At 33.8% G+C, this 24,208-nt stretch overlaps 2 protein-coding genes across 11 annotated transcripts in view; one reads left to right on the top strand and one right to left on the bottom strand.

The window, feature by feature from the left end:
• The first annotated feature begins 634 nt into the window (after positions 1-634).
• LOC141449954 (lipopolysaccharide-induced tumor necrosis factor-alpha factor homolog) lies at positions 635-4,394 on the top strand. Of its 7 annotated transcripts, XR_012455785.1 has the most exons (8): positions 640-925; positions 1,022-1,141; positions 1,993-2,028; positions 2,254-2,301; positions 2,385-2,447; positions 2,543-2,675; positions 3,504-3,685; positions 3,721-4,394. XR_012455785.1 is itself a non-coding variant. In XM_074119932.1 (7 exons), the coding sequence occupies exons 2-7, from the start codon at positions 1,030-1,032 to the stop codon at positions 3,607-3,609; spliced, it is 498 nt and encodes a 165-aa protein (XP_073976033.1). In that variant the 5' UTR covers positions 635-925; positions 1,026-1,029; the 3' UTR covers positions 3,610-4,394. The 7 variants fall into 7 exon arrangements, 6 of the variants coding, with proteins under 6 accessions (XP_073976033.1, XP_073976034.1, XP_073976036.1 ...); XM_074119932.1 differs by having other exon boundaries at positions 635-925; positions 1,026-1,141; positions 3,504-4,394; XM_074119933.1 differs by having other exon boundaries at positions 637-925; positions 2,546-2,675; positions 3,504-4,394.
• Positions 4,395-6,851: 2,457 nt separating this feature from the next.
• sxc (O-linked N-acetylglucosamine (GlcNAc) transferase sxc) overlaps positions 6,852-24,208 on the bottom strand; it is a 163,722-nt gene continuing 146,365 nt past the window's right edge. For 2 of the 4 annotated variants that reach the window (XM_074119918.1, XM_074119920.1), the window contains 13 exons: positions 17,389-17,478; positions 14,157-14,262; positions 13,037-13,177; positions 11,751-12,005; positions 11,385-11,666; positions 11,066-11,305; positions 10,744-10,869; positions 10,447-10,641; positions 10,134-10,322; positions 8,863-9,090; positions 8,509-8,761; positions 8,310-8,433; positions 6,852-7,749 (listed from right to left, as the gene is read on the bottom strand). In XM_074119918.1, coding sequence (XP_073976019.1) covers positions 7,572-7,749; positions 8,310-8,433; positions 8,509-8,761; positions 8,863-9,090; positions 10,134-10,322; positions 10,447-10,641; positions 10,744-10,869; positions 11,066-11,305; positions 11,385-11,666; positions 11,751-12,005; positions 13,037-13,177; positions 14,157-14,262; positions 17,389-17,478 — 2,407 coding nt within the window. In that variant the 3' untranslated portion in view covers positions 6,852-7,571. The remainder of the gene's footprint in view (positions 7,750-8,309; positions 8,434-8,508; positions 8,762-8,862; positions 9,091-10,133; positions 10,323-10,446; positions 10,642-10,743; positions 10,870-11,065; positions 11,306-11,384; positions 11,667-11,750; positions 12,006-13,036; positions 13,178-14,156; positions 14,263-17,388; positions 17,479-24,208) is intronic. The other 2 variants (XM_074119919.1, XM_074119921.1) reach the window with 1 other exon arrangement.

The raw sequence follows: 24,208 nt of genomic DNA, 5'->3' as shown, positions 1-24,208 counted from the left end.
GAAGAACAATCTCGGATAGACAGAGTGGTAAAGTAGATTTCCTTGACTTCTACACTCTCCAGAATGGAATGGTTGATAGCCATGTAATATTCACCAATGTAATGCTGGATGTATAGTAGGGACCGTAAAGGTCATCATTTCACATGAAAGCTGAGCATTACTGGGCTGTAAGCCGGCAAAGGGAGAGAAAAGGCTTTGGATGAAAGCACCGGAAATTTATAAAATATGCTGCTTAATAATTTTGACTAAATTCACAACTTGTGTAAGAATGCAGAAATCGGAGCAATTTTCTGTTTAAGTAAATCTTTTATAAAGCAGTTCAAGTACATAGCAACCAACTTAAACCATTCTGTATTCACATTTCTTGAAAAAAGTATAATTTTGTTCACAATGATTAAGCATTTCTACCTCAATTAATGTTTACAACGCACTACACTTGTACATTTACTGACAGAGAGGTAGGCGACAATTTGTTTAAAACCCACGGCGATTGGCATCTTACAAATATGCGAATAATGAAACCTAACTACAGGTGAACGAGTTAAGGAACGGATCTTAAAAAGGAGCGTTCCGGAGTGATTTAGTTCACTAAAATGAACGAGTTTGCCCATCTCTAGTTTGGTGAAGCTGTTAATACCCGGTTCATCCCCACCTCATCAGTCTGAAATGCCACAAACTTAAAAAAAAGATAACCATACTTATTTTGGTAGATTGAAAAAACTCGCTATAGTAACCTCAACTTTTGTCGTGCTAGTTGCTTACCAACAGTAGAATGTAATCAGTTGGGCAATAGTGTAATTTTGTGTATTATTTGGTAATTAAAGTGGTTGTTAAGTAACTGGTCTTGCACTCGGGAATTAGTGAAATTCTTTTCAAAAAAATTGGTATATTTTGTCTTATTCGCCGTTTCCTTATTATAAAATAGGTATGATAACTTTAGCGTTTGTGAGTCATGTCGACTGCATTATTGAGCTTCAATAACTTAATAATTATGAAATTAAATTCTTACGCTTGCTTCAAGGAAGATAAATGGAAAAATCTGGAGATATCAGCTCAAATATTGGTGGGCCACTGTTAAATGTTACGCCTAGTGCTCCTCCAAGTTATGATGAGGCAGTCGGAGGAAATTTATCACATATTGGTAATTTATAGATATTACAGTAATTTAGGTTAAATTTAGTCCCAGTTTTGAACTATTTTTTCCAGCATTATCACTGACAAATTTTTTTCTCCTGTTTAACATAACAGGAAAGTTATTGTTAAAGATATTAATTCTTTCAAACAACCTTTCCCTATTCACTCTTTTGTGAGGTCTCATTTTCAGCATCACTAAATTTTGTTTATATAAGTTACAATTTTGTAATTTGAAGGAAACCTTTTAGATCCACTTCTAAATATAAGTGGATTATATTTAATGAAAAGTAATCCTTGTTTATCCATCACGGTTGCCCACTATTCAAGATGTATTACTCGCATTGAGTTTCCATTTGTGTTTAATTTTTCAATCTGTACGCGGGACGGCATTCCTAACATTTGGGATGAAAATGTCCTTAATTTTCGCCAACTTTTTTGTTTTGTCACCCAAGAAGAAGTCAGGTCTGCCATGTGCCACACACTTCGATCCGTCATTTTTTGTCCATTCCTCTAAATCTCTACTGCAATAATTTAAGGGGTTGTAGCAATAAAGTGAACTTATATTTAAGGCCTCTTGCAGATGCCCAAATACTTTGTTACTGATGCTGTCACTACTGCTACTTTACAATCATCAGTGTGTGTTGGATTGAATTTATGCGCTGGAGGAAAGTAGGCTTTTAATATATTAGCGCATCCGTTAGGATTCGCTGGCGATCCTTAATTTGAATTTTGGGTGACAAATAATAAACTTAGTGGCGGAACCCTTTGCATTTATTATTGGGTGACTTAATTGGGGAAACCTGAACCTTCTTACTTTTCTAAGTTAGTAATATGTTTTTCTCATTTGTGTTTTTTCAGGTTTATATCCTGCTGTTCCGTTTCACTCCTCACAAGGTATTCCAGGATATTTAACATTTCGTCGTATTCCTTCTTCATATTCCTTAACATCTTAGATTTTCCCTGTACAGTACCTTAATATCATAAATGGTTGTATTTCCATGAATGTTGCATGGAGATTATTCTTTACTAATTTTTCGCTTTTTAATCAGTAGTAACTGTCGAACAGAATTGTTAATGACTCTTTTTAAAAAGTTATTATGATTTTTTTTTCTTCAACAGAACAGCCTTATCTCCGTCAAGCAGTTCCCTCTAGCAATCCACATCCTGGTAATTTATTAAATTAATTTTATTTTATCAGTTTCTTTTTAAGAAAAAACGAAAAAGTTACTAGGCAATTTACTTGATTCTAGTTCCACGTCCATATCCTGTGCAGGAGAACGTAGGTGTTGCTGTACTTCCTCAGCGACCTATAGGTGAGTGTTTTGTTTTGTTTTTAACTGTAACTCGCCTAATTTCACATGTCTTTCCGATGATTATGAAGATATTAAGTTAATCCTTTGGTTTTTAGTAGGCATGCTACCAGTGGGTCCGAAGTCGCTTAAGACCACATGCCCCTCCTGTCAGAAGAGTATTGCAACCAGAACAAACACGAAAAATAAGCTTATAAAATACGTATGTTGCCTACTGCTACTCGGATCTATGTAAGAGTGTATATAATTTAAAATTAATTTGATAATTTATAATTATAATCAGCCGTAGAAAAGCATCTTTCTGCCCATTGTTGATCTGGTCAGTTATATTCCTTGCGTTTGGAATTAACAAAAAATGCCTCATCCCAATTTAACTTTAAAGAAATAATTATTTTTTACCCAAAATCAAACCAATTACGACTTAAGGATTTTAGACTCGCTGCGGGTATACAAGCCTAACAACACAAAAGCAACAAGACTGGCATCCAAAACTGTCATACAATACACATAAGGTCTACAGAGATACGAGTAGTTGATTTGTTCAGTTTTAGCGAAACCACAGGCAAACTTCTGCTCATTGTTACACTCTCAAGACGGTCCCCTCACTATTATTCTTTGAATAATCTGTTCTAAGATGGTTGGCCTAAAAGAAGTTCAATTTACCTTTAGTCTTATGTGTGAAGCTGAGCATTATCTTCCCAGAACTAAACTGAATAAAGCTGAAGTTTTGAACAGTAAAGGTAGAATTCAAGACAAGTTCATCAGATTATTACTTCAGAAATCAGAACAAGCACAATACTGACTTTTTCAAATTTCAATTAGTTTATATTTGGGTTTTGTTCCACTACCAGGAAGTGTTGAATACTCAGTAAAAGTTTTTACGGCGGTCATTTCATCCACTAGCATGCTTGTTCCACGTTAAGCAGGCCAAGTGAAATAGTACGCTGACATCGGTAAAATTGTAGACTCTTATTTAATACTTACCTAATTGAATTGATTACTATCAAATATTACTACCTATAAGTTAATATTCACAAACATTACTTTTTTCTTTTTTAGAGTTTGCAGTTTGTGTGCCTGTCTTCCGTTCTGTATGTGCCCTTCTACAAAAGTTGAACACTTCTGTCCTGCATGTAATGCCTACCTAGGCACTTATGTTCATTAAGATTGCATACGAAAATGCTATCAGATCTTGGCTAACTCTTGATTGTCATTTAAGAGATTAAGTAAAATATACGCATGATTATTTCTGCAACAAAAAGAAAAAGTATAACATATATCTGAATAACTAATTGAGTTTAATTAAGAAGATTGAATTTTGTTGAAAGAGAAACAAATTGTTGCCCTAGCGAATGAAATGAGAAATTTGGGAGCACTGTCTGAGCAGTAAACGACAACTTACGTTTACATATACTTTTTGTAATTGAAGATCTTAACCAAATATATCTTCCTTCAGTGAGATCATTGTTATGTTCATGTACATTGTCAAGATTTACTGAACTTCTGAGCTCTTAATTTTTAATGGTTTACATCATTAAGAATTGTATTCTTTAAAATTAAAAATTATGGAAACTAGATATTTTCTTGATAAAGATATTTTTAAGATAAAAAAAATATTGTTTTATTTCTTAGCTAAGTTAATTTTTTAGCATTTTTATTCGGCAGATGATATAACTTCATAAAATCGTTGAACAGTGTTGATGTTGATAGGAATTAGTGAGTATTAGGAGGAAATATTCCAGAATATGCTAATATATTATTTATATGTATCCCTAAAATTTTTATATTTTGACTGAAGAGTTTATATGTTAAATATGTGATTTTAAAGAATTAATAGGATATTTACAAATATTTATAAGAATATATGTAAAGTATAATACTATTGTAAGTAAATCTTGTGATAAATTTTGTTTAAATGTCCCAATAAAGGTTTCTTTTTTAATCAAAGATGAGGATTGTATTCTTGATTCCTATCTAATTTCGTCATTGAACTACAGGAGCACAGGAGTGACTGGTTTAAAAAGGTTGTAAGAGCTATTTTAATTAACTTCGAAAAAGATGACGTTAATGAATCCAATGTTCTGCTTGCATTCAATCGCTGATCTTCAAGAGTCTAGCTCAACTTGGAGTTCATATTTTAGTGCAGATGATAAAACAACTACTTTTTGAGTTTATAAGCATGGGGATTACATGAGCAGACAACACCTTCTAACCTCATTAGTCTTTAGTAGCTTTCAATAATTAGGTATTATATAGTTGTGAGTCCTTGGTATTGAAAATATTTTATTTTATTTTTTTCATATTTCATTTCTATATTATTTCAATTATGGCGACACTGCCTTTGCATGAGAATGTGGATTTTAACATTCCACGTGTGTGGCCTGTTAAATGGCCTAATACTAATAAATTGAATTAATTAAACAACCTAAAATACATTCCAACGGATTATTTTTTAAGTTTTAAATTAATAGCTTTACTTACATTTATTTATTTAAAATGAATAGCACTTTTTACAACACAAGGGTAACTTAGTAGCTCTCGGTTTAATTTGCAAGCATTATCTAAGCAGTTGCCAATATCACATCTCCTCTCCACTTCTTTTAAGCCCACTCATATACATATTTATTTATTTATTATATACAGGGTGTTTCAAGGTTAAGAGTCCTAACTGAAAATATTTATTTACAAAATAAGAAAAAAATTTCTTATGAAGTATGCCCGTTAATGCTTTGATTATGAGATATTCACGTCTAAAGATTCTCAATGCGGACATTGAGCCTGAATGGTAAGAAATGCGGACCAATTAAAATATTGTCTAATACCCGTAACCAAACTTAACACTGAAACTCATACTGAAAATGATGCTCACGAATTCCATGAGAATATCAGCCAGTGATGATAATGTTTTTGCTTGAACATTTCTTGTGAGTGTAGCTTTATCCGTCCAGAGAATTAGTCGCGAAAATTGTGGGTTAAAATCAACTTGATTTAAATACCAATCGGAAAAATTTCTTCGACAAAATTCTTGAGGTAATAAATGACTGTACCCGTTGATAATGCTACGAGTGACGTCCATCTGCAGAGAGAGTTCTCCTTACTGTAGGTGGCGTAATATGTACTTCAGCTGCAGCTCTTCGTACACTGGCAGACGGATTATCATCATAATATTGTAATATTGTCGCACTCCTTTCATTTCATAAAGGGGCAAGAGCTCCATAAGCACGAGGCATTAAATTAAATGTGCCAGTTCCTCTAAGACAGTTCCTTTGTTGAAATGTGAACTTAAAGATAGTCCTGTATGGTAATCTTTTATTCGGAAATCGCACGGAATATTCACGACGGGCAGCATTGCAAAAACCATACACAAACACCATATCGGCAAATTCACTGTTAGAATAGACGCGATACATAATTATGCAAACTCTGTAAAAGCGTCAAACTGATAAATGTTATTGAGAAAGAGTTATTATTTAGAAAGTCCACAGTGCAAATTCCAGATGGTATTGTTCCGTAAAATGTCAATATTGGTATGTGCAGTTAGAGACACAAGGTGATTTTAGCAGTTATACAATCAATTTATCATTCGTTCTAAAATCATTTATATCTCATAAACAAAGCGTTATCGGGCACACATTCATAGGAATTTTTTTCCTTGTTTTGAGGTCCTAAATTCATATTTTCAGTTAGGACACTTAACCCTGAAACACCCTGTATATGTATATAAGTTAATGGCAGTTAACTAACTAAAAATTCAATATATTTATTCTTTCTGAAAGGCAAACTGGAAAAGAAAACAAACATATTTTGAAGTTGAATATGAGTTTAATGGAGACAGTCATTAAATTACAGAGCTTTCATTAACTTAAAGAGATTATACTTAACGTACGCACACTTACAGGTAAAGCTTTGGCAATAAATTAACAAATGCTTATTGATGAAGGATAATTAAAAACATACATAATATAAATCCATTGTAATCAATCATGTCATCAATTAAAGATAACCCTTTATTATATATATATAAATAATTTTTTATGTTTATATATATATAAAACAAATTTAAGAAATATAACACTATCATAATAAATTGCAAGAAATAAATATGTATTCCTTTTAATTATTTACACTGTTAACATTGCGAGATCCACTTACTTAAAAAATACTTATCTTTTTGTTTTTTATATTACCTTTACAATGATACTGCACCCATTACTTTACAAAATGAATATCATCACAAAAAGTAACTGGAGAACAAGACACTTAAGCCTTTTGGAAATGTATTCACACTGAAGACATTTCTTCCTTCTTTCACTTTACGAACTACATTTAGCAGTAAAAAATAACAAACCTAACATCTAAATTGTATACAAAATAAATTGTCTAATGAGCTGAATTCGAAATATATACTTTTTCTTTTTTTTTTTTACAAATTTTATTAAATGTAATTGTTTATTATATAAAATGATGAAGAAATATTCCAAATAATATTATTTTTTGGGAGGAAGGAAATAGACCTCATAATGTTGAGGAATAAGTGCCGATTGCAGCTGTAAGCCCGTATACGGCAAATAATCGTTCTCATATCTTCATACCACAATGTTGTTTCCACCTTCGCGAACAAATTTTATTCAAAAAAATAATATCTAGTAAAAAAAATGAAGAAATATGAATAAATCATCTTGGACAGTCTTTCTTTTCATTTACAATTCACATACAACGCGCAAATGTAAAATAATAATAATAAATAAAAATATACGCTTTTTTTTGTTAATAAAATCAAGAAGAGGATAATATTTGAGATTCTCAAAGTTTTGTAATAGGACAATTCATTCTTATCTCAAATTTATCCTCATAAAAAATTGTTTTGTGCATCTAAATGTTAATATTTTAGTTTTTGAAACTTCAGTAATAATCGTTGTTTAAAAAATAGAAAAGCAAACATGATAAAAATGACAAAACTAATAATGAAAACAAGAAACAAAGAAATGATTTTAAAAATGTTGCAGCGCGAAAATTATTCGTGAACGCATTATAAGTTCTCCTTGTAAAATATATATGAAAACTATTATATTCATTAAAAGAATAAAATTTATGGCGAGAAAAGACAAAATATGATGGACATATGGTTCATTTGGTGGCTGGCTGCTGATTGGATGAGGCGGCTATGTGGGCTGGCTTTTCTCCAGACGCGTATCTGGCCCACATTAATCCGTACAAATCTTCTAGTCCTTCGGCGTATGTTCGGCAGTTGAACAGCGGACTCTCAGACCGAGCACGCCATACTTCTGCGCGCATAGCTTTCAGGCTAAAGGGGTAAATAAGGAAACTTTACTAAACACCAAGATTAAAAATTGTAATAAGTTAATTTAATTAGATTCTGTGAGTGTTTAACATTCTATCTGAGATATCCCACAATTTATTAAGAGTTATGAAAATGGAGTAGGTCGATTACACGATTGACTACAAACCATAAATATATCAAATTTTTCTGGCAGGCACACTTTGAAATATTTGTTTAGTAACAAGACAAATTTCAGAAAAATCATGCAGTGGTTTCTGAAGGGAATTGTAAAAAGAAAAACCATTATATGAAACCGTATTTCTGTTAAACCGATTTTAGTAAAACCGACACTTTTTTGAGAGTTTATCTTATATGCAATGAAAATTGCATATAAGATCACTTTTGGGGTCAGGGGATGAGTATGCTTAGTTTAAAAGTATCAATCAGGAGTGCAATTAACCACTTCCTTCACTCAACAAACACTGGGAGTTGTTCTTAATGTGTGAATGATGGCAATAATATTTCAAAACATTAAATATTTTGAATTGAAAAACTGAAAGAATGGTAAACAAAGATCTACTCACTACTCTCTGTCTGTGCCTAATCTAATCGCAATTTCTTGATATTCATGCCTTGTTCGTGCAATTAATTCATGACAGCCTAATGTGGCCAACTGAGATGCTGCTACTCTTGAAGCCAGTGTTTCTCCTGTGAATTCGATAATTTAATTAAAATTTCATTTTTACAAATGAATTTTAACCAACAAAACAGAATTTATCATACCAGGAAGTGTAACAACTGGAGTACCAGTCCATAATACATCCATGCTGGTTGTATGACCGTTGCAAAGGGGAGTATCTAAACAGACGTCAGCTAACTGACCACGTCGTACATGTTCTTCCTTAGCTGCTACATTACTGAAAATAATTCTGCCTGGCGGTAATCCCATTGCTGAAGCTGCAGCTTGAAGATGCGCCTCACCTACTGCAGGAAACCTCAGCAACCACATCACTGAATTCGGAACAGCTTTGAGAATCTATCAAATAAGTTTTTATTTTTTTTTTTAATTTTGGTTTTAAACTGTAAAGCATGTGTACGAGGTAAATAATCTTGGGAAATTTAATCACGTTTACTTACATTAACCCACATTTGCAGTGTGTGTGGATCTATCTTGTATAACTGATTAAAATTACAATAGACAACTGCATCATCTGGAAGTCCATATTGTTGCCGGGTAGTGATGACAATAGTCTGAGGTACTTCTTCTCCGGTAGCAGCTTTGTTATTTGTTTGATTGGTTGCTAAACCATTCTGAACTACAACACCGTTCACTGAAGTCTGGATTTGTCCTGATGCAATCATCGTCTGTAATGTGATATGAACAATTAAAAATAAAAAAAATAAGTAACGACCAAAACAAATATAGTTTACACTAATGAAAAAAAAAGAAAAGAATGCATCTGCTTGGAACAAAGTTGCAATGTAGAAATTTTCATAATGCATTTATGATGTAAACGTTCATTAACTCTTCCCTTGTAAACTGAACAACGCTACGTTAACAGCGCTTGATATGATTATCTGACACTGAAAGAAGGAGAAATGCCGGACAAGCTGGAAATCTTATTGCTAGAAATGAGCGATATTTAGATGGCAATATTAGTTTGACAAGTCGGCGGCTGCTTTGATTTAAGAAGTGAAGCGAAGCTATTTGAGAAGTGTCATCGGGGAATTAGAATTAGAACAAATAAGTTTAATCGTGGTTTTGGGGAATGTTTGAGTAAAAGATTTAAGGAAAAGGAATTCAATGAAAATGTTCACAGACATTCAGCGTACGTTTATTCATCACTCCTACTTGCTTGTTTTAAAATAGCCTTGAAGGAGTCACTAATCTGTGCCAATTGTCAACGTAAGAACAAATTCACTTGAAAAATGAATAATGAAGGCAAAAAAAACGATAATAAATAATATAATGAATAAAAAATAAATAAATAAATAAATAACCATTTAAATGAAGAAAATGAGTATTATTACTACTAAGTCGACTGTAACATAAACATTTCATCTTTTATCATCCCCTTAATCTTTAGTTCTTTAGCTGTGCTTTATAGCTGCAGGATCTCTCAAAAAATTGCTGATGCTTAAAAATTACTCTTCAGTAAACGCTTAGACTCTGCCGATTGTAAAAAAAAAAGATAAAAAGAAGTGTTTTCCTGCATCCATAATCAATTTGCCATGTAAATGACCCTAAAATATAGATTTACTTTGTCCACACTAAGGAATACCGAAGCCAGCCGTGATCCTAAACTTATTTTAATTAATTTTAGTGTTTTACACCAACTAATTGATAAATTTGTTAGTAAAATAAAAAAAACACATAGAATTTACCCATAAAAACAAACGGAATATACCTCGATGGGAGTTGTAGTTGGAAGCTGTGCAACTTTTAAAGATATTTCTACAGGTCTGCTTGTTTTAGTGTCCGTCACCGGGACAACCACTTCTCGGATTTCTTTTACATCTGTATTTTCTATCATTGGGGACAAATCTGTTGCATTTATTACAGCAACATTATCTGCCAATTCTGATTTATTGTTCTGCTGTAAATAATATTAAATGATAATAAAAAAAAATCTAACCAGCGAAAAACGCAAAATAATAGCAATGATTAAATCTACCACTAAATTTACTGGATTAAAAAGTTTTTTGAAGCCTTTTATGTACCTTATCTGTCAGAATTAACCTCTCTTTAAGATGTGGAAACATTTGTTTATGATCACCAATAAAGTAGGTGTGCGGCATAAATGCTAATTTTTCACTGTACTGATGAGCTAATTCCAATGGTGAAGTGACTGCATCAGTGATCAGGTAGTCCATAAATGATGCTCCACTAGTGCCTGGGTAGCCAAGCCACATTACCTTTGAAAAAAAAAATATCCATGGTAACCGAAAAATATCTTTTAATGATTTATCTCACGACAGTTTTGCCTACATTAAAAATAAGTCTGTTACTAAATATACCTGAATAGGTGCAGGTCTGAGGGCAAATATTTCATTACGTGCCCCTTTTGTATAACCATTCATGTTAACAAGAATATGAATTCCATCAGCGTTAATTCTGTCTGCAGCTTTTCCATTGCACGGTACCTTAAATTACATATAAATAAATTAATTTTCCGATCACTGGAACATATTGAAATAAATTTACATCTGTTTTGTAAATAATCTCTTGCTGAAATTGTAACAGAGAAACTGTTCAAAACATTGAATTTTTACTTTCCTCTTTTTCAAATTTTGACCGAAACTTTCACAACAATTAAGAGGAATAATAAAGATTAATTACCTGTGATAAATCAATGAAATGTTCTGATTCTCTTTGTATTTTTGCTCTGAATGTGGTTCCATCATCTGCGCTTAGGGCATAACAGAAAATTTCCACACTAGCTCTGTTATGCAAGCCTGGCACGGATTGCATCAAATGTGATGTTGGATGATTTCCAAAGTCCGATGAAACATATCCAATACGAAGACGACTATGCATCTCCTTTGGATATTTGTATGGAGGTTTGTGTAAAACGTGTATCTACAAGAAAAAGTATGATGTTTAAAAACAATTTATATATTTTACGTTTGTGTACTTCAAAAAGAAAGTCTTCGTTAACCTTTTCTAAGCAGAGATTAGCATGTCTTGCTGCAATGGCCTTTCTGAATTCGTGGGATAGTGGATAAAGCATTGAATGATGAGGATGTACTGATGGCAGTCTGTTTTTCTCAAGTTGTTCTGCCACAATACTCACTAATTTCTTCATACGTGCTTCATAATCCGTCCAATCGCAAACAATTTGAAGACAGTGAGCTAAATTGCAATATGCATCCGGAAAATCAGGTTTCAATTTCAACGCAGTACGATATGACTGGATAGCTTCCGGAATGTTGCCAGAATCCTAGGATCATTCAAAATCAAAATATAAATACTATCAGAATTTATTTAAAAATGGTAAAAGAAAAATAATTAACTTTAATTTTACCTTATGTATAGATGCTAGATTAGAATGTGCATCGGCGAATGCAGGATTGATCTGTATGGCTCTTGTGTAGCATTGCAATGCTCCCTGGATATCTTGCATTTCTTTAAGTGTATTGCCCATATTGGAATAGGCATCGGCGAAAGTAGGCTGAATCCGGATTGCTTCTTTGTAATGCATAAGCGCTTCATTAAGTTTACCTTGTTGTTGAAGAACTGAAGCTAAGTTCGAATGTGCTGCTGCAAACTCGGGAAATACCTAGAGAGACGATTTGTACTTTAACGAAGAGATTTAAAAACGTTATGTAATTAACAACGGCAGGTGTAAGCGTTTGCAGAACATAGAACCATTCCGAAAAGGTACCCCTTCAATTTAATAATGCCCTGCTCATGGAAAACAATAAGATAAATCCTCCATAAAATTTAAATTTTCAAGTTTGTACAGAGCATGAATATTTGACAAGACGTGTGCGACCTTTCGTTATAGAAGTTAAACTCTTTTTTGAATAAACAAAGAGTAATATATTTTAGCCAAAACAGAGTATTCGCATTTTAGTTGGGAAGAATATAATTTGAATGTTGAAATTAATAATTCGTTTAAAAAAACGAAAAACCCTCTGAAATTGAAGTAGAGTTTTTACAGACTTAAAGTCAAGGGCGTCTAGCGAGAGCGTCAGTTGATGTGAAAGTGCTTCGACATGTCCCGTAGATGGCAATTTACAGTCGAGAGAGACAAGCCTAATTAATCTGAAAGTTATTTCTTAAGGAGAAAGTTCAGAACTGCTGAACCTAAGGAAAAGGAGCCCAGGATATTGAATTGGTAGAATCAGACCAGCGTGGCTTGAGTAGAAATAGAGCCTTCCTCTCTGCCTTCATTATTAGCTGAAGCGGCACTTATGGCCCTAATTATATGTTTAAAGAATGAAACATCGTTTAGTCATTTTGCCTGAATCTCAAATTACTTTTCTTAAACCGATACAAAAGTAATATCTGATGTAAAAAATATTAAAAGCCCCAAAAATGAAAGATAAATACAACTATTCTAATGATGCGGCATCAGACTTGAAATTGTTTTCGTTTCATATTAATCTTTTATTTTATGAAACTTTAATAAAATTTTTGTTTTATAATAATCAGAGCTAAAATATTTGTCAGAACGCTTGCCTAGCCCTAATAGCAACACTGAAATTAACTTATTTCATCGACATAACAACATCTTATACTGGTTAACAATAAAAGATTGTACACATAGTTACTACAATTATTTTAATCCACAATAATATTACACACTTCTAAAGCTTTCAGGTAAAGCCTGGTGGCCTCTTCAATGTAGCCCTGCTCTCGTTTAATGTTAGCCAAATTGTTGAGAGAATCCGCATGTGATGGACATAGACGAAGTGCTGTGTTGTAACATTCTTCGGCCTCAGTAACCTATAAAAATACAAAAAACAGATCAAATTGTGAAAAAAAAGAGTAGTTAAATAAATTTGTTCGGAGGCTCAAGAGAGCTCAGGAGAGGTAGTTAGACTCTGTAGCCTCTGTTGAGCTCCATAGGCAGCTGATCCTTGAATGTCTCTGGTCCATGTATTCGCTGTTGATGAAAATGTTAATCCATCTAATTCTCTTACTCCTGGAGAAACTATCGTGTCGAGGGCTACCCTTATCCAACCATTTAGACGGTTCTGCGTGCTCTGACACTGCTTCTAAGGGTAACATCTTCATATTTACAACAATGCCACCAATGCTACTTTCCAGATTCGATTTCTCACACTACTCATCCTTTCTGTCAATTTTTGGGGTAGGGCCTTTTGTCTTTCTAGTTGACACCATATGGCTATCTTTCTTTACTAAGTAAGGCAATCTTCAGCCTAATAATCTCTTCTACTTATAAATAATCTTAAACATAATTGCCAGGCTTTGAAGGAAAAATGTTCGGCAATGGTCAAAAAAAGTCCACATTTCGGATACCCATGTGCCCTTGTTGGATACCATGTCAGGAGTTGAAGAGCTGTGTAAGTTATAAATCGACGTATATTAACTATGAACTACAAGTTTTGAGAATACTTTATTTCATTTATTAAAAGAATGCAAGTGAACTTTGTAATGATGAGACAATTCTATCTACATAAATTATAACCTTATTGAATCTCCTAAGAATGTTTTGAAAAACTACCAACAATTATATCATTTTAACAAGCTAACCTAATTTATTTTTTTTTTGTCAAAAGAGCGATTCAGATTAGTTCTCTAAGAAACTCTGTGCATAATGAGGACCATGGTATCCGAAATGTGGAGCACCGTTTGTAAAACTTTCTCAGGTTATTGCTGACTATTCGTTTCCTTATATACATATTTTTTTTTTCTGTGATAAAAACAAAAATCAGTACTTTTTTAGCAGCACATAACAAACCTGTCCTTTTTCTTTGAGTGCATTAGCAAGGTTGCAATAAGCATCTGGAAAATTTGGCTGAAGCTCGATGGCACGCCTATAGGTGTCGATAGCAAGATCAATGAGTCTATAAAGAAGAAGAAAAAAATAATTAAAATTTGATCAATGCATTCGATAGGAAAATAATCCAATGCCCATTTCATTCTAATTTGCTGAGACTATTCTCAGGAAAGACCATTGTCATCTTTAGTTCAGAAACATGTGGTTATCATCTAATCGGCATTATCGATAACTAATTTACGAGGGTCGTTTGAAAAGTCCGTGCAAAAATAAAAACTACTTAATTTTTTGGGGTAAACCTTTTTTATTTTTCAACATAGTCTCCTTTTAGGCTTATACACTTCGTCCAACGCTGCTCTAGTTTGTTGATCCCTTCCGAATAATAGGATTTGTCCAAGTCTGAAAAATAGCCATTCGTTTCTGCAATCACCTCCTCGTTTGAATAAAATCTTTTTCCCACCAGCCATTTCTTCATATTGGGGAACAAATAGTAGTCCGAGGGAGCCAAGTCTGGAGAATAGGGGGGATGTGAAACGAGTTGGAACCCTATTTTTATTAATTTTGCGACCACAACTGCTGAGGTGTGAGCTGGTGCGTTGTCTTGATGGAAAAGGACTTTTTTGTGGGCCAATCGTGGGCGTTTTTCTTGCAGCTCGGTTTTTCAAACGGTCCAATAACGATGAATAATATGCACCTGTAATAGTTTTACCCTTTTCCAGATAGTCGATGAGGATTATTCCTTGCGAATCCCAAAAGACAGTCGCCATAATCTTTCCGGCCGAAGGAACGGTCTTCGCCTTTTTTGGCGCAGATTCTCCCCTTGGTAACCCATTGTTTAGATTGTTCTTTGGTCTCAGGAGTGTAGGTGATGTATCCATGTTTCAGCCACAGTGACGAAACGACGCTTAAAGTCCTGCGGATTCTTCTGGAACAGCTGCAAACCGTCCTTGCAACACTTCACACGATTTGAAAATCACTCGACTTCCTCGATTCAAACGAATGCCAAACACAAAGAAATAGACCGATCTGGCTGAAACTTGGTGTGTGTTCTTCCAAGAGATGCTACTAACTAAACATAACCTCGATACGCGCCAGTAGTGCTATCTCTCTGACTTTGCACGGACTTTTCAAACGACCCTCGTATAGTAAAACTAAAAATAATGATTGGATGGCTGTTTTTAAATTTACTTAATACTACTTTACCAATCGGAGAGAATTCGTTTTCTATGGTAATAAAAAAAAATGATTTAAGTTTTCTTATCATCCTTACTGAGCTACACACAGCTTAACATTCTCCAAATTTACTGTATCTTAAAGAACAATGAAAACAATTCTTTTTTTTAATTAACAAAGTTGAAATGAAGCAAATCAAAACGAAAGCAACCTCAATTGTAATTATTCTTTTTTTTATCAAAGAAAAAAGAAAATGCAGAATTGTAAACATTATACGTAATATAATACAAAAACCAATGAAATTATATCACAAAGTCTACAATTTTATGCGGGTATTTTTCGTTTTATTTAATTTTTTTTTAAGGAAAGAAAAAAACGGATTGTCAAAAGCAAACCATGTTTTATATATATATATACTTATATATGAAGTAGACATGTTAAAAACAGAACTCTGCACATGAAGTGCTCGGGCTGATAAGTGGGACTCCCTTTATATAGGGAAATTCGGCGCAAACAAAACTTCCACTATCCTACCATTATTGCAGAGAACTTATCTTTTTTGGAGTAACTACAAAAATAGCGCGCTCTACATACTTTTGTCTTTATTATACACATATAAAGTACACGTCAAGCGCTATGTTTGCTGTCGATATGTTCAACTATCTGGGCGCAATAGACCCTTTTATTATTCGGGTGTCAAATGCATTTATGTTTGCATTAAATTTCTCTTTTATAGTAATAGCCTCTACAAAAAATAATTAGATCTAGTTGCTCTCGTTTCGGTTAGGGCGGCCTTTATTCTCAGGCGATTCAAAATTCAATCAAAAACTATACTTTAAAAAAAATAAACAAAAGAAAACCTTATCCCTCCCATATCCGAACAACACTTTTAACAATATTTAATTTTTTTTTTTTCTGTTCTCAGAATAATGTTTGAATGATTAAAAAACAAAACCTACGTTTCTTCAACATCCCCTCCTCTTTTCTACACAACTGATTCTCCTCCTACTAACTTCCAACAGATAGTACAGTCACATGAATATACAAAATTTGTTTTGTAACTCTTTAAAGGTTTCCTCATAACATGATTGTTACCCAACCATTTTTTTTTTTTTTGTTCTCTCTTTATTTAACCAGTTATCAATCAGTCTAATGGCCAGAGAAGTATACAGAGAAAGGCTGGCGCGGGTCCAGAGAGTTGGCGCGTTGCGGATTGCCTCTGCCTACCGAACAGTCTCTGAACCAGCCATTTTGGTCATCGCGGGAGTTATCCCCGTTGCGCTGCTGGCTAGTGAAAGGAAGCGGCTCTTCGAAAGAAGACGGGAAGCTGATAGGGCAGCAGCCGCCCGAGAAGAGCGAGAGCGCACTATGGCTGTATGGCAAGCTGCGTGGACGGAGGAAACCCGTGGCAGGTGGACGGCAGTCCCGCTTCCAGATATCAGAAGCTGGGTCGATAGAGGTTTTGGGGAGGTGGATTACTACCTAACCCAGCTCCTCAGCGGGCACGGTTACTTCCGGGAGTTTCTACGGAAGATAGGGAAGCGGTCAGAGGGAAATTGCCCCCACTGCGTAGGAATGAGAGATGACGCCCATCACACATTTTTTGTAAGCGAAAGATGGGGTCGTGCCAGAAGGGATCTGGAAAGAAGAGTGGGTCAGTGGGTTCCCGAGCGCTTCGGAAGCATTATGCTTTCTGGTAGGGCGCAGTGGAATGCTGTGGCAGTTTTCACAAGGGAAGTACTAACCCTCAAAAGGCGAGATCTGAATGGAGAGGAAGCTAACCCTTAAGGGGTAAGGAACTGGAGCCTAGCCTGAAGTAGTGCTGCACAAGCGAATCCAGGCTAGGCCTGGCAGTAGGGGGGTGTTTTAGCCGGTAGGCCGCGAGGGAGTCCGGCACATTGTGCGGAAGTTGCATTTCACCCCTCTTTAAAAAAAAAAAAAAAAAAAAAAAATGGCCAATAATAACTCAAGTTATAAAAAATCTTATTTAATAAAATATTAGAATAAAGTATAAACAAACCCTTGTTCATAGTAGACGCAGGCGAGATTGCCATGAACGACAGCATTATTTGGGCTGAGATTTAGAGCCCTCAGATATGCTGCTACCGCCCTGCAACAATAATTAATTATTTTAATCATACAAAAGAATATTTAGTAGATAAACAATTAACACGTAGAGGAGTAAAAAATGAATTTGGTAAACACTGGAAGAGCACATAAATATTTGAAAAACATAGAATGGGATGGATGACACACCTTTCAACAATGGTACTGACAAAATAAACAGAAACTGTGATATCACTTTTTAAGCCTTGCTCTAAACTGAACAATTACATCATACATTGGAATGAGACTATCTGTTGAAGTCGTCACCACTCCCTACCACATTTGTAAGTGCCAGGAAGGTAAATTTGGATTCAATTTAATTTTTTTCGGAATTTAGTTCCAAGATTAGGGTTTTTTTTAGTACATATATAAATATTTCTGAACAGTATAATTTTCTGAACAGTTTTGTTCTAATGTAGCAGATACTTCTGAAATTTGGGAAAAGAAAAGGGGCAGGCTAACTTCTTTATCACATTCAACAGTAACTACAGTAACAGTTTTTAAAAGTAATCCCTGGTACCCTTTTCATCTTCAATGTTCAATTATTTAGCTACAGAGAAAAACGCAATTCATCACTAAAGACCATGTGGTCTCACTGGTTGGACCACTGATGAATTGGCTGTATTTTCTCATTTAAATTTAGACAAAGACTGATTATTTTATTAAATAAAATCTTTACCAAAAAATCTTTTTCTTTACCACCTAGGTTAATGTAAACGTTGTGAAAAATCAAACATTTACATTTTTACTTCTTCTGAGTGGTTCATTTTTTCCTCCGACATTTAAATTAGATAGTTATCTCTGAATTACTGTGATTCTCTTTCTGGCATTTTACTTAAAATTTACACCCTACGTATTTTAACTAGGGCAAGGCTTAAGTTTTAAGATAAATGAAAATAATTAAAAGAAAATTGAACAATAACTGAACGAACAAAAAGTTTGAAATAAGAATAATGTGGTCTGTAAAATAAACACATAAAAAGAATAATAGTTGAGTGCTACAAAATATTAACGAATAAAATACAGCAATACTTGTAGATAACATATATTGTAAAGTAGTATTTGGTTCTAGATTTGGGGAAAATTAGACTGTAAATCGATTTTGAAATAAATAACTAAAATCAATTTTTTTAAAAAAGAAGACAAATTTATATACATAATTTACAAACAAATGACAAAAAAAGACAGTACAATGATTTACAGTCTAATTAAATTGTACTGAATGATCATGTCTCTTATTTATATAATAAATAATAATAATAATAATAATAATGAAGTTTAATTACAGAGGCTTACTACATTTAAGTTTTATTTTATTTTAAATAATTTGACAATCTCACTAAAAGTTAACTCAACTAATGAGCTGGAAGAATGCATCCCAATGGTAGCGCACTCCAAAGCTATTAAAAAAAAGGCTTTAGACACTTCTATCATTAGGTGGGATTTCAAAATGCCGGGAGAGATTGGAAGTGAAAAAGATGAAGGTTTAAGTGAGTGGATAAGTTGCTCGGTTAAATTCTTCCCTCTGTTTTAACCACTGTAAGGAAATAGTTGCGAGAGGCAATTCTGTTTTGTTCTGTCGATTGGCTGTGGAGGAAGTAGGGAATCTTTGAGATGAATAAAAATTGTCAAGAAATGATCTGATGGAATGAAGACAAGGTAAGAACAAACTAAAATCAAGTCCTATAATCTTTCTAGCTTATCTTATCTAAAACGAGTAATGTACGTCTTGGACTAAAGCGTTTTCTTTAATGAATTGTGATTTTTGAAATGCACCACTATCAGCAATTTCATCAGCATTTTATCAGTTTTCAGATAAATATGAATAAATTTCCAGTAGTTCTAAAACTCTTGGAGCATAAGTGAGAAGATCATTAACTTGTGAAGGTATTTCGGCCCTTAAAAGAGACCATGAGATCAATGATGCCCCTGTAAAGAATATGTACCGCAATGTCCACGCTAACAGAAAATGGTGATCAAATATAACCGATAACAGACGGCCAATGACAGAGCTCCCTGGAATGAGAAATTTACCGATCTTAATTACCAGTATTTTTTTCCCCCAATACCCAAGATGGTCACTGGCCATCTTGGCCCCATTCGACAACCCATATTCCAAGCTTAGGTCTCAAATACAAAGAAATCCCTTGAAAAAAAAAATGAGTAAATATTTTTTTAAAGTTACATAAACGAAAAAAAGACAAAAATATATATGAACAGCTTTGCTAGCTCAGCTTTATTGTGCGTGACTCAAAGTTAAAACTCCAAGACAATAAACTAAAAGAACGGAAAAGTTTTGATACAGAAACATAACAAAAAATTAATTTTAACAAAGTTGTGGAAAGTTGAATGAGAAGTTTTTCTTATTTCCTCAAAAAATTATGAACTTTTCTAAAAAAAATATCAAAAAATTCATTCATGCGCCTTTTCTCTAATAAAAATATTAAAGTTAATTTATGATAAATAAAATGCAATGTACCTAATTCTAAATATAAAAATGGCAATATATAATATCTTTATTCTGCTATATTAGCATTAAGCTACTAGCATGGGTTTTAAAAACGATTACTATTTGCCTCCCATTTTTAATTAAAGGTTTAAATAAATTCAAGATCTAGGAGCAATGCAGAGGGATATCGCCATACTAAACTTACCCATACGTGTATCACTACTACTAAAGCCATGCATTTTTAATTAATTTTAAAAAACAAAGCTTCATAATTGTAAAGCCAAGCTTCATGAAAAAAGTTGTAACTATTGCAAATGGTTCAACAGGAATCTTGTAAATCTTTCTTTTTATTCCATTTTATTTAAAATCTGAATTTTTATAAAAAAAAAAAAAAGTAGTAGTTGACTCCTAAAAAGTAAAGTAATTGCCTAATTTTTCAGGCAGGCTTTACGTCCAACTACCGACTAACAGTTGGCAGCTTCTACATGATATAGATGTTCAATCTAGTAAAACTAATAATGTGAACATGTAAGGTAGAGTTCGCTGAACAATATCCACAGGTTCTAATCCGCCAAAGGCATGCTTTTGTGGAAAATTTCTGTTCAGTTTCCAATCTTCATCCATCATCAGCAAGCAGAGAGCACAATGGCCAGAAAAAGCTTGCGAGTGATGCAAATACTAGCAATAATTTCTTGATGTCACCTTTTTGTTTAAAGTAGAGATATATTAAAGCACCTAGTACTTTAAATGAAACCTTTGGCCAATTTCCCGAGTCTATCCTAACTCGGGATTTAGGTTTGAACTTCCCATATTCATAAATATTTCATAGTTATTGCACTTTATAGGAGAGTTTAAAATTGCATCTCTCCTTAAGAATACTGTTTAAATGTATCCAATAAAAGTTGTACTCGTTAACTATGTTATTAATTTTCGAAAAAATCCTGCCTACTTTTAAATTAAATTTAAAAAAAATCTAAATTTACCATATACTAATGTTTTAATAAGTGAAATAATAAAAGTATAAATTGTTCTAGAACAAAGAACGTCTCTGGTATCGTGTACTAAAATGAAATGTTGGAATGTTGGGCTTTTGAATGGCGACATATCCACCTCGGATAATACTATATTATCGAAAAATTACAAACAATTATAGCTAAAAACGTTTAAATTTTAAGCATTGAACAATAATAAGTAGATATACTTTATATAAAGAATCACACCAAGGTAATAAACGGCAACCTGCCGGCTAACCATATTGGTTGGCTAATAAAAGTGCAGAGAGAGCTGCTTGTACGTTGTTGAATAATCAACCAGTTGCATTATGCTCTCTATAAAATAAAAATGAGGTGGACGCAGCTTTCTGTCCTGTTTTATCAGAATTTCCATAAAATAAAATAAAAAAACAGAACGTTCAGATCAAAATGATCAAAATTTTCATTAAACTACAAACTGACACTATGTCAATTTAATTCGCATTGAAAGGAAGACAATGGGCTAGTCTAATAGAGTATTTGTATTCAAGCATTAAAGGGTTTTGTTTTTAGTTTCAGAATTCAATTATTAGGATAACTATTTCGTTTACATTGTACAAGATTAGTTCATTTTACTTTGTTTCAGATATTCATAGAATTTTTTTGGAAGTTAGTTTTAAGAAAACCTCTTAAAAAAACAGGTCCAACACAGACCCAAGTTTTATCTCTCTAATGAAAACTCAATGTTCGAAACTAGAGCAATTTTTGAGAAAGAGAAAAATTGATTGGATTGAGGAAAATTGAAATGTTTATCAGTGATCAAAATGAAAAACTATGGAGTGGCCGACTGACATACGTACCATTTTCTTTTTAAACATTTTTTAATGGGTAAAATGGAAATTGGTTTAGTATTTCTATTTTTCGTGGAATTCCCCAGGATAAAGTGAGAGGTGAAGATATTTTTTTTTTTTATTTTTCAATTGTGAGTGAAATGGAATTCAATTTGTGGGGGGGAAAATTTATCTTTTTAGGGAAAACACAGAATAAATTCTTTAGAAAGGAACACTTTCAACCGCAATTAGTAATAAACTGTTAAAGGCTTGAATGATTCAGCTGTCTAATATTATGAAGCAACAAAGTCTGTCCTTAAAACACAAGAATGCTCTCCCATCATAAAGTCCCGGTCGTAGGCTATCCCTCCCTTTAATCCCTTATAGAATCTCTTAAGCCTAATTACATTACATTCTCCCTAAGGCGTACTATTCTTCCATCCGTTTATCTGAACCACACTCTTTTTTCCCACAACAGATGGGTGTTTAGTGCCTAGAACTCTTCATGGACAAACGTCTACCCTGGGAATCCACATTCTTAGGCTTACACGGAAAGAATCTGAACAGATGAGTCAAAATTCTAACTAGACTACTCGACAAATGATCAAAATTTTCATTAAACTACAAACCGACACCATGTTATTGAAACCTCTCTAGAACTTTTAGGGCTCAACAAAAGCATCAAGTATAAATTAAAAGAATACAATCTTTTCAATCATAAACACTCCGTCGAATCGCTAATGCCCCATGACAGTTGAAAAGCCAATGGCCATATGATCTTAATGAAGTAAGTGCCAGTGCACAATAGTGAACTGTTCTTCTTTGGGAGTTTCACCATTGGGTGAATTCTCCCCACATGTTTCTCACGTATTTATAATTATGTATGACGCTATATGTATCAGTAGAAATTTACTGTATTTGTGAAAAAGATGAAGTTAAAAGAATAGAACATTCTTACGATTCTCTATAGATACTCTTAACTTTGTCTTCTTTTCCGTTATAGACGATGGTTAGTGAGAGGTGTAGGTCCTGAAAACTCAGTCTTTTCGTCTGTCTCTGCAGATTAAACGTTACTGCATGGATTTATACCGGAAATGATACAGATATTTGCTACATGAGTGCAGTATATATCCTTCCTCATACGTGCTACCTCTCTATGGAACTCCTTGCCTTCATCTGTCCGCCATGCTCCTACCCTATCCATCTTTAAATCCCGTCTATTCAGTTATCTCCTTTCTATTCAGCTTCCTCCGAAATTCTAATTGTTTTAATTTATTTCCTTAATTTCTGCTGTTTTATTATTTTATTTTTACTTTCATTTTCACTTATTATATTTTCACTTTTGTAAATATTTATTTATTTATTTAATTTCTGTATAATCACAGGCCAAACTATTAAGGCCTCTATTTGTTCCTGTATTTATTCTTAGGGGACAATTGTCCAAGAATAATAAATTTCTTTTCTATTTCTATTCTATTTCTATATATGATATTGTGGTAATCAATCTGGAGTTCGTGAATGTACGAGGTGTGTTCAAAAAGTAACGGGAATTTTCGTTTTTTGAAAAAATATTTATTTATTCATCTACATTAATATTGTCGCCTTCAAAGTAGTCCCCTTCGCATACAATACACTTGTGCCAGCGCTTTTTCCAATCCTCGAAACACTTCTGAAACTCGATCTTTGTGATAGCTTTCAGCTCTTTCAGCGATTCGCTTTTAATGTCATCTATGCTTGTAAAACGACGGCCTTTTAATGTTCTCTTTATGTTTGGAAATAGAAAAAAGTCACATGGAGCCATGTCTGGCGAATATGGAGGCTGGGGCATCGTTAAAGTTTTGTTTTTGGCCAAAAATTCACGAACAAGCAATGAAGTGTGAGCAGGTGCATTATCGTGGTGCAAAATCCATGAATTGTTTTGCCACAAATCCGGGCGTTTTTTTCGGATTGCTTCACGCAAACGGCGTTGAACTTGTAGGTAGTACTCCTTATTGATTGTTTGACCTTGTGGCAAGAATTCATGATGCACTATGCCATTAAAATCGAAGAACACAGTGAGCATAACCTTCACATTCGACCGCACTTGTCGAGCCTTTTTCGGTCTTGGCGATCCAGAATGCCTCCACTGGGACGATTGAGCCTTAGTTTCGACAACATATCCGTAAACCCATGTTTCGTCACCTGTTATAACACGTTTCAGTAGATCCGCATCGTTGTCGACTTCATTGAGTGACTCTTGAGCAACTTCCATTCTCCGCAGTTTTTGTTCGAAATTCAACAATTTTGGAACAAATTTTGCTGCCACACGTTTCATACCCAAAACATCCGAAAAAATTTCATGGCATGAGCCAATTGATATGGCAACATCATCAGCGACTTCTCTGATTGTGATTCGGCGATCGTTCACAACCATTTCTTTCACTTTTTTCACGTTTTCATCGGTTGTTGATGTGCATGGACGTCCAGGTCGTTCGTCATCTTCAA

Source organism: Rhodnius prolixus, unplaced genomic scaffold, assembly GCF_049639745.1.
Source record: "Rhodnius prolixus isolate KJV_2025 unplaced genomic scaffold, Rpr scaffold_2, whole genome shotgun sequence".
Lineage (NCBI taxonomy): Eukaryota > Metazoa > Arthropoda > Insecta > Hemiptera > Reduviidae > Rhodnius > Rhodnius prolixus.
This window is presented reverse-complemented; position numbering and strand designations above follow the sequence as displayed.